At 48.9% G+C, this 13849-nt stretch overlaps 1 protein-coding gene across 1 annotated transcript in view; it reads right to left on the bottom strand.

The window, feature by feature from the left end:
• NDUFS6 (NADH:ubiquinone oxidoreductase subunit S6) overlaps nt 1–13849 on the bottom strand; it is a 208150-nt gene that overhangs the window by 52096 nt on the left and 142205 nt on the right. Inside the window, exon 3 of the mRNA XM_078685727.1 lies at nt 6877–6999. Coding sequence (XP_078541853.1) covers nt 6877–6999 — 123 coding nt within the window. The remainder of the gene's footprint in view (nt 1–6876; nt 7000–13849) is intronic.

The raw sequence follows: 13849 nt of genomic DNA, 5'->3' as shown, positions 1-13849 counted from the left end.
CAGCGGGCACCAGGAGAGGTGGAGAATATCTGTATACCATACCCTTCTTGGCCAATCCGGGGCGATCAATATGACTTGGGCCCGGTCTTGGCGTATCTTCCTCAGAACCCGAGGAATCAAAGGTATGGGAGGAAATGCGTAAAGGAGTTGCGACACCCAACTCATCTGAAACGCGTCCCCCAAGGCTCCCTGCATCGGAAACTGGAGGCTGCAGAATGACGGGCAGTGAGCATTCTCGCGAGTGGCGAACAGGTCCACCTGAGGAGTCCCCCACGTCTGAAAGACGGGACAAACTACCTCTGGATGAAGCCTCCACTCGTCGTCGGCAGAGAACTGCCGACTGAGACTGCTGCACGAACGTTCAGAACTCCGGCCAGATGATTTGCCATCAGACAATTCTGATGGTCCTGAACCCAGGACCAGAGGCGCAGAGCCTCTCTGCAGAGACACTGCGACCCCACTCGTCCCTGCTTGTTGACATACCACATCGCGGTCGTGTTGTCTGTCAGGACCTGAACTTTCTGACCGTGAAGGGAAGGGAGGAAGGCCTTGAGTGCCAGACGTATCGCCTGCAATTGCAGAAGGTTGATGTGAAGCAACCTTTCCTCTGGGGACCAAAGACCCTTGATCTCCAGATCCCCCAGATGAGCACCCCACCCTAGAGTGGATGCATCCGTTATCACTGTGGCCACCGATGGAGGAAGTTGAAAAGGCTTTCCTTGTGACAGATTGCCTTCCACGCTCCACCAAGACAGATCCGCTGCAGTTTCTCTCGAGATCCTCACTGACTCCCTGAGATCTCTGCCGTGCTGATACCACTGCCTGCAGAGGCACCACTGGAGTGCCCTCATGTGCCAGCGTGCATGGTTGACCAACAGAATGCAAGAAGCCATCCGACCGAGCAGGCGAAGGACCTTCAGGACTGGAACGACCACTCCATTGAAAAATAAAGGAATCATTTCCTGTATGTCGCAAATCCTTTGTGGAGGAGGGAATCCACGACACAGTGTCCAGTACCGCACCTATGAACAGGTTGCGCTGGGAGGGCACTAGGTGAGATTTGGGTACATTTATCGAAAAACCCAACCCGTGCAACAACTGAGTTGTCTCTTGCAGATGATGGAGCACTATCTCTGGAGATTCTGCTTTGATCAGCCAATCATCCAGATACGGGAATACCGGTATCCCCGATCTTCTGAGATGTGCAGCCATCACCTTGATGAAGACTCGAGGTGCAGTAATAAGACCAAACGGAAGGACCGCAAACTGGTAGTGTTGCGATCCAACCGTGAAACGGAGATACTTTGTGTGACTTCAGGATTGGGATATGAAAATACGCATCCTGCAAGTCGATTGACACCATCCAGTCTTCTTCCAGCAGCGCTTGAAGAACCAGCGCAAGGGTGAGCATCTTGAACTTCTCCTGCTTCAGGTAAAGGTTCAAGATCCTGAGATCCAGGATCGGACGGAGCCTGCCATCCTTCTTGGGGATCAGAAAATACCGGGAGTAGCATCCCTGACCCCTCTCCTGCTCTGGAACCAACTCTATCGCACCCTTTCTGAACAGAGCCAGGACTTCCTCCTGCAGGAGCAGCAGATGGTCCTCCGAACAATAACCCTGGCAAGGAGGGTAATTTGGGGGAAACTCCCGAAAGGGAAGAGCATACTCATTCTCCACGAGATTGAGAACCCAAAGATCTGATGTAATCAATTCCCAATCTCGCAGGAAATGGGTAAGCCGACCCCCCACTGGGCCCACATGATCCGGAATGGCGGATCTAGGGCTGCTTTGCTGCGGTGGTAGGGGGCTGGGAAGGGGAAGAAGAGGAGGAGGAGGCTTGACGACCTCTAGGACGAGCTCGCTGCCTGCCTCTGTACGACTTGTACAGCGTATTTTGCTGTTGTGGCAGCTGCTGAGATTTTTTGTAGGAACGAAAGGAAGACCTGCCAAATCCTCTGAAACGTCTACCAGGAGTACCCCTGGTCTGAAGACCTAAAGATTTCGCTGTGGCCCTGCTGTCTTTGAAACGTTCTATAGCAGCGTCAGCCTTCTTGCCAAACAATCCTGACCCATCAAATGGCAAGTCCATCAAAGCAGACTGAACATCTGCAGAGAATTCCGATGACTTTAACCATGTAGCTCTCTTAGTGGCCACCGAAGAGCCCATGACTCTCGCCACCGAATCAACCGTGTCCAGCCCACTCTGAATTACTTGTCTCGCAGCAGCCTGAGTGTCCGAAATTACCTTTCTATCCCCCTCAGGAATTTTTGGCACCAACTGCTTCACGGTATCCATCAAGGCATGGATGTATCGTCCCATCAGGCAAGTTGCATTAGTAGATTTTAACGCCATGCTAGCTGAGGAGAAGACCTTCTTGGCCGCCTGATCTTGCTTCCTCGACTCTTTTTCCCCAGGAACCTGCGGAAAAGCACCCGCAGACTTCTTTGAGCAGGCAGCCTGCACAACCAAACTCTCAGGCAGGGGGTGTGTAGACAAAAAGTCCGGGTCATCAGGTGCCACCCTATACCTCCTCGCCACAGCCCTTGAAACAGCAGGAGCTGTCAGAGGTTTATTCCAGACTTCATAAATGGGTTCTGCCAAGGCACCATTAAATGGAAGCATTGGCTCAATAATGGAGGAAGGCGAGTGAAGGACCTCAGTAAGAATATTTGACTTGTACTCAGTAGTGGGCAGAGTAATATTGAACAAGCCTGCAGCCTTCTTAACCCCTTCGCGCTCATGACGAGCTGAGCTCGTCATGAGTTGTGCCGCTCGCACGCTCATAACGAGCTGAGCTCGTCATGTAACGCGGCTTTTTGAAAAAAGCCGCGCAGTGCAAAAATAGCCGCCGCACGCATGCGGTTAATTACAACGTGATAAGGCGTCACATCCTTGGAAGGCACGTCTGACACAGAGGCCAAATCCCACTCTGGAGATAGTTCAAGTCCACTGGCCTCTCTCAGGTCATCAAAAGGATCCTCAGAATCCTGTAACTCTCCTTCCTCCACGTCAGCATACCGATACCTTTCTTCCTCCAGAAGTCTCTGGGCTTCACTCCTCCACCTCTCCTTCATGAACGAGGTCGACGGATCCAGAACAGACTCCGCCGGGGTCGGAGCCGGCGTCAAACCCGAAGTCGGGCGAGGTAGTTTTACCCGAGGTCGAACGGGATCCTGCATCGGAGTCATGAGCACCGGCGTCGATGGAATCGGCGTTGATGGATTCGGCGCCGATGGATTCGGCGCCGATGGATTCGGCGCCGATGGATTCGGCGCCGATGGATTCGGCGGCACCGGAAAAAGCCACTGCGGTGCTAGAGCCGGCATGACAGGCATAAAGGGCGCAGGGGCATAAGCCTGGGGAACACCCAAGTTATACGCCAAAGGACCCGTGGGACCAACAGGTGCACCAGAGGGGTACATTGCCCTGGAGTAAACACCAAACATTGCATTCAGGAACTGGAATGGATCCTGACCTGGAGCCGGAAAGGCTGGATAAGGGCCCCCAGGCTGCTCTCGAGGGAGCGGAGTCGTCTCGACGTCGATCTCCTTCTCAGGCTGGGGCACTGAGGTCGACGAACCCGCAGGCACCGGAGCTTCGCCTTCACCAACCTCCTCCACCTCACCTTTATCCTCCTGACCAGAAGGATTGGACGGATCCGGAGAAGGGTTCGCGGTCTGCTTCGGTGAATCAGGCGATTTTGCACACGAAGCCTCACCCTCGGAGTCCTGGGCTTCCGATGCCGAAGCCTCCACTTCTTTACGAAGTAGCGACACTTGCGAAGTGACTCATGGCTCCTCTTCTTGTGCTTCTTCCTCGAGGACCTCGAACCATGAGTAGATGACGACTCAGAGCGCGACCTCGAACGAGACCTCGACCGCCGAGATCGGGACTTCGAAGTCTTCTTATCTTTCTTACTTTTTAACTTTGCAACGAGGAGCTTCGTCTCCCTCTCCCGAAGGGCCTTCAGAATAATCTTCTTGCAAGATGGACAATCCTCGACGTCATGGTCGGAGCTCAGACACCAGATGCAGCACTCATGCGGGTCAGTGATGGACATCGTCTTGCCACATTCCCCGCAAGCCTTAAATCCAGTCTTCTTCGAAGACATTTCGACAGAAGACAATGAAACAGAGAAAATAACTACAAAGTAACAAAGTTACTACAAAGCTACTGTCGATCCCTGGAAAACCGTCGACGCGGAAAAAAGGGAACTGATGTCATCACGCCGGCGTGGGCCTATTATGGTGTCGGTGACGTCAGCGGAGTCGTGCATGATGCCGTGCCTCTGTGACGTCGTCCACGTCGGCGCGAAGCTACAAAAAGAATTTTCGAATGTTGCTGACGCAGGGGGATATTCACAATGTGAGGAATACACTGGCAGATGTATCTATCAGAATAGTAAATGACTAGTGACATTTTCTCCGACCAATATTTTAATGGATGAAGCTTCTTTAAATTCCTAAATAATTATGCATGAATAAGTTAAAGAAACACTTATCCTCAAAAGGAGCACCTAAAAAATTGTGTCCTGCCTCAGCTGAAGCCACCAACCAACCCAAGAAGTGCAGAGACACTGAGTATCAAGACCCACTCACTTTCAATCATCAACAGGGGGCACAGGACTGCCCAAGAATCAACCATCTACAAGTCAGGTGGAGTTGAGCGGTCACACTCCCTCTCTGGACCAACAAAGCTAGAGAGTTATTCTTTTTATTTTCCAAGTACCGACTGATGTGATGTGACTTTAGGCCCAAAACTAGCTTAAAACCGTTTTGGTGCTGGAAGAAGTGTCTCTGAGCCACGTTATGGGCCTCTCATTTTATTCTTTAGAGTTTTATATAGTGTGAACTAGATCCGAAGGTATCTGAGCACTTTACATGAGTATCAGTTACGTTACAGACAGACACATTCATATTTTTAGTAGGCACAGGGAGATTAAGTGATTTGCCCAGAATCACAGGATGTTGAGCGTTCCTGCTGAGAGTCTAACCCAGTTCCCCACCTTCGCGGTCAACTGCTCTCCCCATTATTTATTTTAGTCATTTACTGGATACAGGGGAATGCTGTAACAGCACATAGATTTCAAAGTCGAAGCAGAAGGTGAATCGATATATGCAATATTAAAAAAAATAAAAAGTGAAATTACTAATAGGGTTTCTGTGAACCTATACACATTTTCAACAGCTAATCTCATGACTGGAAGTTGGCTAATTTCACCATAGCCATATACTTTCCAGTCTATGCTTTATGCACACACTCTGCTAACTGATTAGTCAAAGACACACTATTTTACCACGTGACACAACTTGTGCCCATGTGCTTGTGAGTCCTTACGCGGATTTCCCCTTTGGGTCCCTACATCAGTATAAAGGCTTCTCTCCCCCTGAGTGTGGAGCCATTGATGCAGATTCGGTAGGACTCCTACGTCACAGGATATCCCCTTATCAAGAGAATCAGAGACACTAACTCTAAACCAGGGGACAGGCATATATTATTGGTTTTAAAATTGTAAATACAAGATTGCAGGTCAATCGGTATTGCTGTTATGGGATATTGTTTTCTTCCTTTACTTGCTATCTCACCAATATACCGATTTTAGTCATATTAGTGGCTTTCGCAATCAGCTATCAACTACTGTGTTGCGAGAACTTCTGCGTGTTTGCTAGATTACTGCAATCCCTGTATTCCTCAAACAGGACATTGTTCACCTCCAGTTAGCTATAGTGGGCATTACACGTTGTGTGCAATTTGGGTGCCCAGTGAGGCAAGTGTATGTCAATATACAATGCTGTTGCTTATGTGAAAGTTTCTCCACGTCTAAATTAAGTTTTCATTATTTCAAAAAGGCTTAGTAAACCTATCACAGACTGAGCGCCCAGTGCCCTTATTAGAGGGGAATGCCACCCTCCACTTTGATATTGCTAGGTTTTCTCTATTATTGCAACTATCGGGGAACAAACCGTAAACCAACGATTACAAAAAAGGGGAAAAGCAGAAATATGAGGGGGCAAATATTATACAAAAGCCAGGCCTCTTGACTTGCCAGGCTAGAAGGAAGTCATGGGATTTTTAAATCTGAATTGTGGGAGCGGGGTTGAGTCTCTGTACAATGACCCAGCTTGCCAAATAAACATTCAAATGCCTGTAGTTACAGGGTTCGAAAATTCCACTCGCCCGTTCGCATAGTCGAGCTAAATTTAACCAGGTCTAGCTGTTTTTTGGTCCTACTCGCCCCTTCTGGCGAGTAGGAAAACAAGCCAACTTTTGTCCTCTGTGAAAACGGAGCAAATGTGACAAGATAACAAGATTTAAAGGCATTTTTATTGCTCACAAAGTTAATGAGGAATAAAGATGCCTTTAAATCTTGTTATCTTGTCACATTTGCTCCGCTTTCAGAGACGGAGGTCAAGTAGGTTGCAGTTAGGTTGAGGACATTTTTTAAGGTACTAGACTGCAGGACTAGTACAATTTTTAGGATTTTTCGAGCCCCGAGTTACAAACGTTTGTATTTTTTTTTTGGGCGAGAAAACGTATGCTCACACAAGTCCAGCTGTCTCTTAATTTTCAGTTAAATTACAAGAATCCACTCCCTGCACATTTCACACCTTAGCCTGGGATCGTGCAAGGGATGCACTAAGTGCGCTAAGCTTAGACAAGAAATCCACCTTTGTCTCGGGATGCTCTCACTCCATTCTTCTCGTTTTTACTCCAGCATCATTAAAACCACGTTCATCAAAGCACTGCACAGCCCAAATGTCCGAATTGCCTTAATGTAATCACCCTTACATGCTATTGCCCACAGCATTCGCATTATACATCACTGTATAGAGGAAATGGAAACGTACAACACTGTACACAACAAAGAAATTACCAAATTGATGTACACTTTCGGATGTCCCAAAGCTCCACCACCACCATCACAGGACACTACTCTGCTGTCAACTTCTGAAACAGGCTCCTCTTTTATCAAGTCAATGGCAAACTGTTCATTAACCTGTAGGGACAAGGATATGGAATCACATGAGCATACAAAATAAAATAAATATCTATTACTGTTCACATTTTATTACTGGTAAATGATAGCTCGGCGCTACAATAATTTGTCTCTCTCGAATGCCCCACGATTGTTTTTAATTTGGAAGGTTAAATGTTCAAACAAGGACCATTGAGGAGTATTGTAACACACAGAAGTGAGTGTACCTACCGCCTCAATTAGGTGAGTGGCAATGAAAACTCGTTTTTGACCTTATTTTAGTTGTTAAAGTCCCCATAAGAAGCTCTTCCTTGTGATAAATTAAGAAAATGAATGTAGAGGTAGCATAGTTCTACAGTCGGTTTTGAATTGTTGGCTAATGCACTCTGTAAAGCAATGCCTCAACAATCAGAATCAAGTTTATTTGCACAGTTAATTAAAACCATTGCATACGATAAAACCAAATCGAGTACTTCAAAATGTAAAAATGTAAAAACGTCTCAAAACAGCTCTAAAAACCATTAACATTTTTAACACTAAACCGTGCATTCTAAGTTTGTGCAAAATATCCTGCAGTTAAAATAGCCCTTATACAAAAGATTCTGTACAGTAAAGCTCGAGATTCTTATGTGTTCCTAAAGGTAGCCCTCAGTGGCTTAGTGTTATAGCAGATCGGCCACAATCCAGTTCTTAACACCATCGCTGCTTGAGATATTCTTCTTCTGTGCGGAGGATCAATTTAAATGGGTGTGGTCATGACGAGCTCAGCTCGTCATGAGCACACAAGCCCCGTGATTCATGACAAGCTGAGCTCGTCATGAGCACGGAAGGGGTTAATCGGGGTATCATTCAAGATGTATTTGCATGCTGCAGGCAATATTCCAGTGTGGGAAGGAGTGGATTCCTTAAGAGTGGTCATTGTTGGAACGTATTCCCATCAGATAGGTGGCATGCATTGGCAGATCCTTGTTTGTCTTATGCGTTTTTAAGCAGTTTTTGTTTGACTATTGTGAGAAGTTGGCCTGGTATATGATGCTCACTAGTTCTAGTGATCACCTTGTACCATGCCAAGCAACCCTTATGGTGCAGGTTGTAAAGTCAACCTTATAGACAAGCTATCCTAGGGGTAGCATGGACTAAGCAGTCTTAGGCTAAACTCTGTAAAGGCATGTGAAGCAAGCTGTTTTACCATACACAATCCCTTGAATACCAAATGAAAGGACACCACACAGATATATATTGAAAATATATATAGATTTATTTCTACAAATATCCCTGATACTCTTTATGAGCACAGAAGCAAATGCGTTAAAACAAAACACAGTTTAAATACACAAAAGTTGCACAATTATGGATGAGCCCTAGGGGCCACCTAAATCATATACTAAAATAGTGGTATAAGAACCACTATGGGGAAAGTGAAGAGGCCTAGGGCCTGGGGAATCGCTGGAGCTGTTCGGGACTAGCAGTGAAGAAGTCGGGAAAGGCCCGCGGGACTCGGGTGCAGTGCGGAAAGTGCACGCTTTACCAATGCAATGTCAATGGTGCGTAAAAGTTACAAAGTTAGTTAAAACGGAACCTTCCGAGTGACCTAGAAGGATGAAACTTTAGACACAGACACTAGAGGTGTGAACCAGTGTGGGAACACCGGCGGAGCTGAGTTACCTCACCCACAGGAAGCGGGTGCACAGGGTCGAAGTAGTGTCGGGTTTCGTCACGCAGGTCGATGGTGCTTGGAGCTGAAGATGCTGCAGGCGGCTTGATGTGAAGAGTTCCGGTGGATCCAAAGGTGGATCTGAAGAGGTGAAGACCTGAAAGCAGAGGGGACAATGTTCAAAGTCACTAGCCAGTGACTACCATGGAACCAGACTGGAACCAGGCAATGTCGGGTGCAAACAGGCGTCGAGGTGTAGCTTCTCTCTGCAGCCACGTGGACACGAGGGGTCGAAGACGTCCAGGAGTCGGTCACGAGCTGTCCCACGCAGGCTTCTCGCTGTTGGCGGTGTCGGCAACTTGATTGGAGCAAACAGGCCTTGGCTAATGCAAGCCACGCAGGAATCGAAAAAGGCTTGTTACTCGGACCAGCAAGGTCCGAGCAGGTGCTCCTTTTTACAGGAGCGAGGGCAAGTCTGGAGCAACCAGACCCGCAGTGTAAGTTGAAGGTTTCGTCGCCAAGATGGCCGCTAGCCACGTGGCAAGTGGACGGGATGGCGCGTCGAGTGGCACAGTGCAAAAGGGCCCCACGCAGATCGTGGAGATGCTGGGGGGCTGATCTTCGGTGCAAGGGCTGCTCGAGGTTGGGGCTTCTCAAACCCCAAAGCACAGCGTCGAGGGTGCCTCTGACGCTGCGGAGTCAGCGTTTCGGGGGTCTTCCAAGAGGTCCGGTCCCACGTCTCTCGGTGCCTCCACGGGTCCCTTCTTTGCAGGGACTGTGGATCGGGCTGTGAGAAGTCTGGGAGTCTGGGTCTTGTCAGGCTCTGGGCTCGGGCTCCGGCAGGCGGCGGCAAAGCAGACGTCGAGTTGCTGGTTGGTGCCTGTGTTCACAGGGTGGTCACTCCTTGGCCACAAGGGAGATTCTCTTCCGTCTTCTGTGCAGCAGAATGTCGAAGTCCAGTCTTCTTCTGTATTTCAAGTTGATTCAGGATGATCTGAAGTCTCAGGACACAGCTCCCACTCTTATTCGAATCTGGGGGGCCGGATCACCTACTAGGTCCCTCCTCTGGGTGGAACCAGGAAGGGGGGTGGTTACACCCCCTTTCCTTTGTCCAGTTTCGCGCCAGGACTGGGGCTGGAAAGCCCCAGCACCGGTTTGAACTGGCCTATGCACAGGGAAACCTTGTGTGCCCCAGCCATGTCTGATTCTTTTCAGCCCTGTCCTACCCAATACACAAAATCCTGTCTGGGGTGGTGCTAGCACCTCCCAAGGCAGGAAACCCTTTGTCCAAGCTGCCCTCGCTGGAAGGACTCCCAGCAGCAGGAGGTCAGATTTGTGTCTGTGGTGGCAGCATCCATTTTGTGATGCTAAGGCTCTGTTTAACTTTAACCGGGGTTCAGGCTAGGTACATGTCGTGTCCCTCTAGAAGGGTGGAATGCTACCCCCGTCGCCAGAACTGGCGAGGGGGTAGTATTCCAATTCGTATGACACCTTACTCGACATGTTTTGATAAAGCCAAACCCAAGATAGCATTTAACCGCGAGGTTCATAATGCACTTAAGAGTATATGGTATGGCAATATCATGAAACAGCTAAAGGACATGGTTCCGAAAGCTGCAGACAGGCTCAGCTCATGCCAGAGCACCATCTCACATATTTCCAAGCACTCTGCCTCCAGGATTGATGAGGCCTTCCATAGGAGTGACTGATAGGAACATCTGTGTCCATTTTAGGTTAGGTATAGGCATACTACACCTAAGTAAGGGGTGGTTACACCGACTTACCCCAGCTGAGTGATCAGCCAGTTGTGTCAAATATGGAGGCCAGGCCAGGGGTGGCACAATACATGCTGCAGCCCCTGGTAGGCCTTGGAAGCACCTATGCCCTGGGTACCTGGGTACACTGTTACAGGGGCCAATAAGGTGAACCAGTTCCAATTTCGTTATGCACCTAAAGTACATGGGTAACAATTTAGAGAGAGAACAGCAGGCTGTGGGTCTGATTAGCAGGCCCACAGCCACATTAAGTCATAAACCAGTGAAGCAAAAAGCAAAAATTTGGGGTGACCATAGGATAGCAGACCCTACTCTCCTACACAACCCCCCCCCCCCAAACGCAGGGACATTAGACTAACCTTGACCAGTTGTGTCTCCATGGTTTAAGTGGAAGTACCTGGAGAGACCATCTGCATTACCATGGTCAGTCCCTGGGCGGTGCTCCACTGTAAAGTCCATCCCCTGTAGGGAAATGGACCACCTGAGCAGTTTGGGGTTTTCACCCTTCATCTGATTAAGCCATAAGAGGGGCTTATGGTCGGTCTGAATCTTGAAGTGAGTGCCAAACATGTATGGTCTCAACTTCTTCAGGGCCCACACCACAGCAAAGGCTCCCTCTCAATGGCTGACCAACGTTTCTCTCTGGGGGTCAGCCTTCTGCTAATGAAAGCAATGGGCTGGTCTTGACCATCTACATTAAGTTGTGAAAGCACAGCTCCCACTCCCAACTCAGAAGCATCTGTTTGGACAATAAACTCTGAGTAGTCAGGACTCTTCAGGATAGGTGCAGAGCACATGGCCTTCTTCATGTCATCAAATGCCTTTTGACAGTATTCTGTCCACTGAACCTTTTTGGGCATCTTCTTGGATGTCAGATCATTAAGAGGAGTCACAACGGACCCATAGTTCTTAACAAACTTCCTGTAGTACCCAGTCAGGCCCAAGAAAGCTCTGACCTGAGTCTGGGTAGTTGGAGGAGTCCAGTCCTTTATGGTCTGAATCTTACTCTCCAGTGGTTGAACTTGGCCTCCACCCACAAGGTGGCCCAAGTACACAACCTTACTCTGCCCTATCTGGCACTTGGTTGCCTTGATAGTGAGGCCTGCCTTTTGCAGAGCCTCTAGCACTTCCTTCAGGTGGACCAGGTGATCCTCCCATGTGGAGCTGAAGACAGCAATATCGTCCAGATATGCTGCACAAAAGTCATCCAACCCAGTAAGGACTTGATTCACCAACCTTTGGAAGGTGGCAGGTGCATTTTTCAAACCAAAGGGCATCACCACAAACTGGTAATGTCCACTGGGGGTAGAAAATGCTGTCTTGGCTTTAGACTCCTCAGCTAACCTGATTTGCCAGTAGCCAGCTGTCAAGTCAAATGTGCTCAAATACTTGGCAGAAGCCAATTTGTCTATGAGCTCATCTGCCCTTGGAATTGGGTGTGCATTTGTCCTGGTGACAGCATTGAGTCCTCTGTAATCCACACAGAACCTCATCTCTCTCTTTCCATCTTTGGTGTGAGGTTTGGGGACCAGAACCACTGGGCTAGCCCAGGGGCTCTCTGAAGGCTCAATGACACCTAACTCCAGCATCTTTTGCACCTCAGCCTTGATACAGTCTCTGACATGGTCAGGCTGCCTGTAAATATTGTTCTTTACAGGAAGACTATCACCAGTGTCCACCACATGGGTACACCAGTTAGTCTGACTGGGTGTCAGGGAGAACATATGTCGATATGACTGCAAAACCTGTCTACAGTCATGTTGCTGATGTTCAGTGAGGCTGCCATCTAAGGCCACACCATCAACTAAGCCATCCTCAGGGTTCTGAGTCAGCAGGTCTGGGAGAGGGTCACTCTCTTCCTCCTGCCCCTCATCTGTAGCCATGAGCAAGCCCATGTCTGCCCTGTCAACATATGCTTTCAGCCTGTTAACATGGAGCACGCTGTGGGGGCTCCTGGGAGTTCCAAGGTCCACCAAGTAGGTAACCTCTCCCTTTTTCTCAAGGATTGTATGGGGTCCAGACCATTTGTCTTGGAGTGCTGCTGGGGCCACTGGCTCCAACACCCATACCTTCTGTCCAGGCTGGTACTCAGTCAGGACAGCCTTTTGGTCATGCTAGGCTTTCTGTAATTCCTGGCTAGCCTCAAGGTTTTTGGATGCCTTCTCCATATACTCAGCCATCCTGGAGCGGAGACCAAGTACATAGTCCACTATGTCTTGCTTGGGCTTTTTGAGAGGTAACTCCCATCCTTCCCTTACCAGACATAGGGGTCCTCTTACAGGATGTCCAAACAACAATTCAAAGGGGCTGAAGCCAACTCCTTTTTGTGGGACCTCTCTGTAAGCAAACAGAAGGCAGGGCAGAAGGATATCCCATCTTCGCCTGAGCTTCTCAGGTAATCCTTTGATCATGCCCTTTAGGGTCTTGTTGAATCTCTCAACAAGCCCATTGCATTGTGGATGATAGGGAGTGGTGAACTTATAGTTGACACCACACTCCTTCCACATAGCTGTCAAGTAACCTGACATGAAGTTTGCACCTCTATCAGATACTACCTCCTTAGGAAACCCCACTCTGGAGAAAACTCCAAGTAAGGCCCTGGCCACAACAGGAGCTGTTGTGGTCCTAAGTGGAATTGCCTCTGGGTATCTGGTGGCATGGTCCACCACCACCAGTATGAATCTGTGCCCAGATGCTGTAGGGGGGTCCATTGGTCCAACAATGTCAATCCCTACCCTTTCAAAGGGCACCCCCACCACAGGTAATGGTATTAGGGGGGCCTTTGTGGTACCACCTGCTTTGACACTTGCTTGGCAGGTTACGCAGGAGCGACAAAACTCCTTTGTATCTTCTGACATGTGAGGCCAGTGAAAGTGACAGACAAGTCTGTCCCATGTTTTGTTCTGGCCTAGGTGTCCTGCTAAGGGAATATCGTGTGCCAAGGTAAGAAGGAAGCCCCTAAATTGCAGAGGTATGCCCAATCTCCTGGTTGTACCAGGCTTGGGGTTTCTACCCTCTGAATAAAGGAGCCCATCATCCCAATAAACCTTATGGGTACCTTGAGCATTCCCAGCAGCAGCCTGCTGTCTGAGGGGTTCAAGAGAAGGACAGGATAACTGAGCCTGCCCCAAGTCTGCCCTAGAAGGTCCCCCTGTCCCCAGAAACTCAACCTGATCAGGTTCAAGCTCTATAGGGACAGTTCCTTCAGGGGTCTCAGAATCATCTTCCTGTGAAGGCTGATCCTCACTTGTAGGCATTTGGGAAGGCACAGCCTTTGCCCTCCTGTTCCTTGTCTTGGAAGGTACTTGGTCCATTGTTCCAGGATCCAAGACCTGAGGTTCAGAGAGGCACTTTTTGGCCTGTGACCTGGTCACAGCAAGGACATGTGATGATATCCCTAACATCTCTGCATGAGTCCTGTACTCAACTTCTGACCATAGAG

This window comes from Lissotriton helveticus, chromosome 4_1 (assembly GCF_964261635.1).
Source record: "Lissotriton helveticus chromosome 4_1, aLisHel1.1, whole genome shotgun sequence".
Taxonomy (NCBI): domain Eukaryota; kingdom Metazoa; phylum Chordata; class Amphibia; order Caudata; family Salamandridae; genus Lissotriton; species Lissotriton helveticus.
Note: the sequence above shows the minus strand (reverse complement) of the source record. Positions and strands in the feature narration are given on the sequence as shown.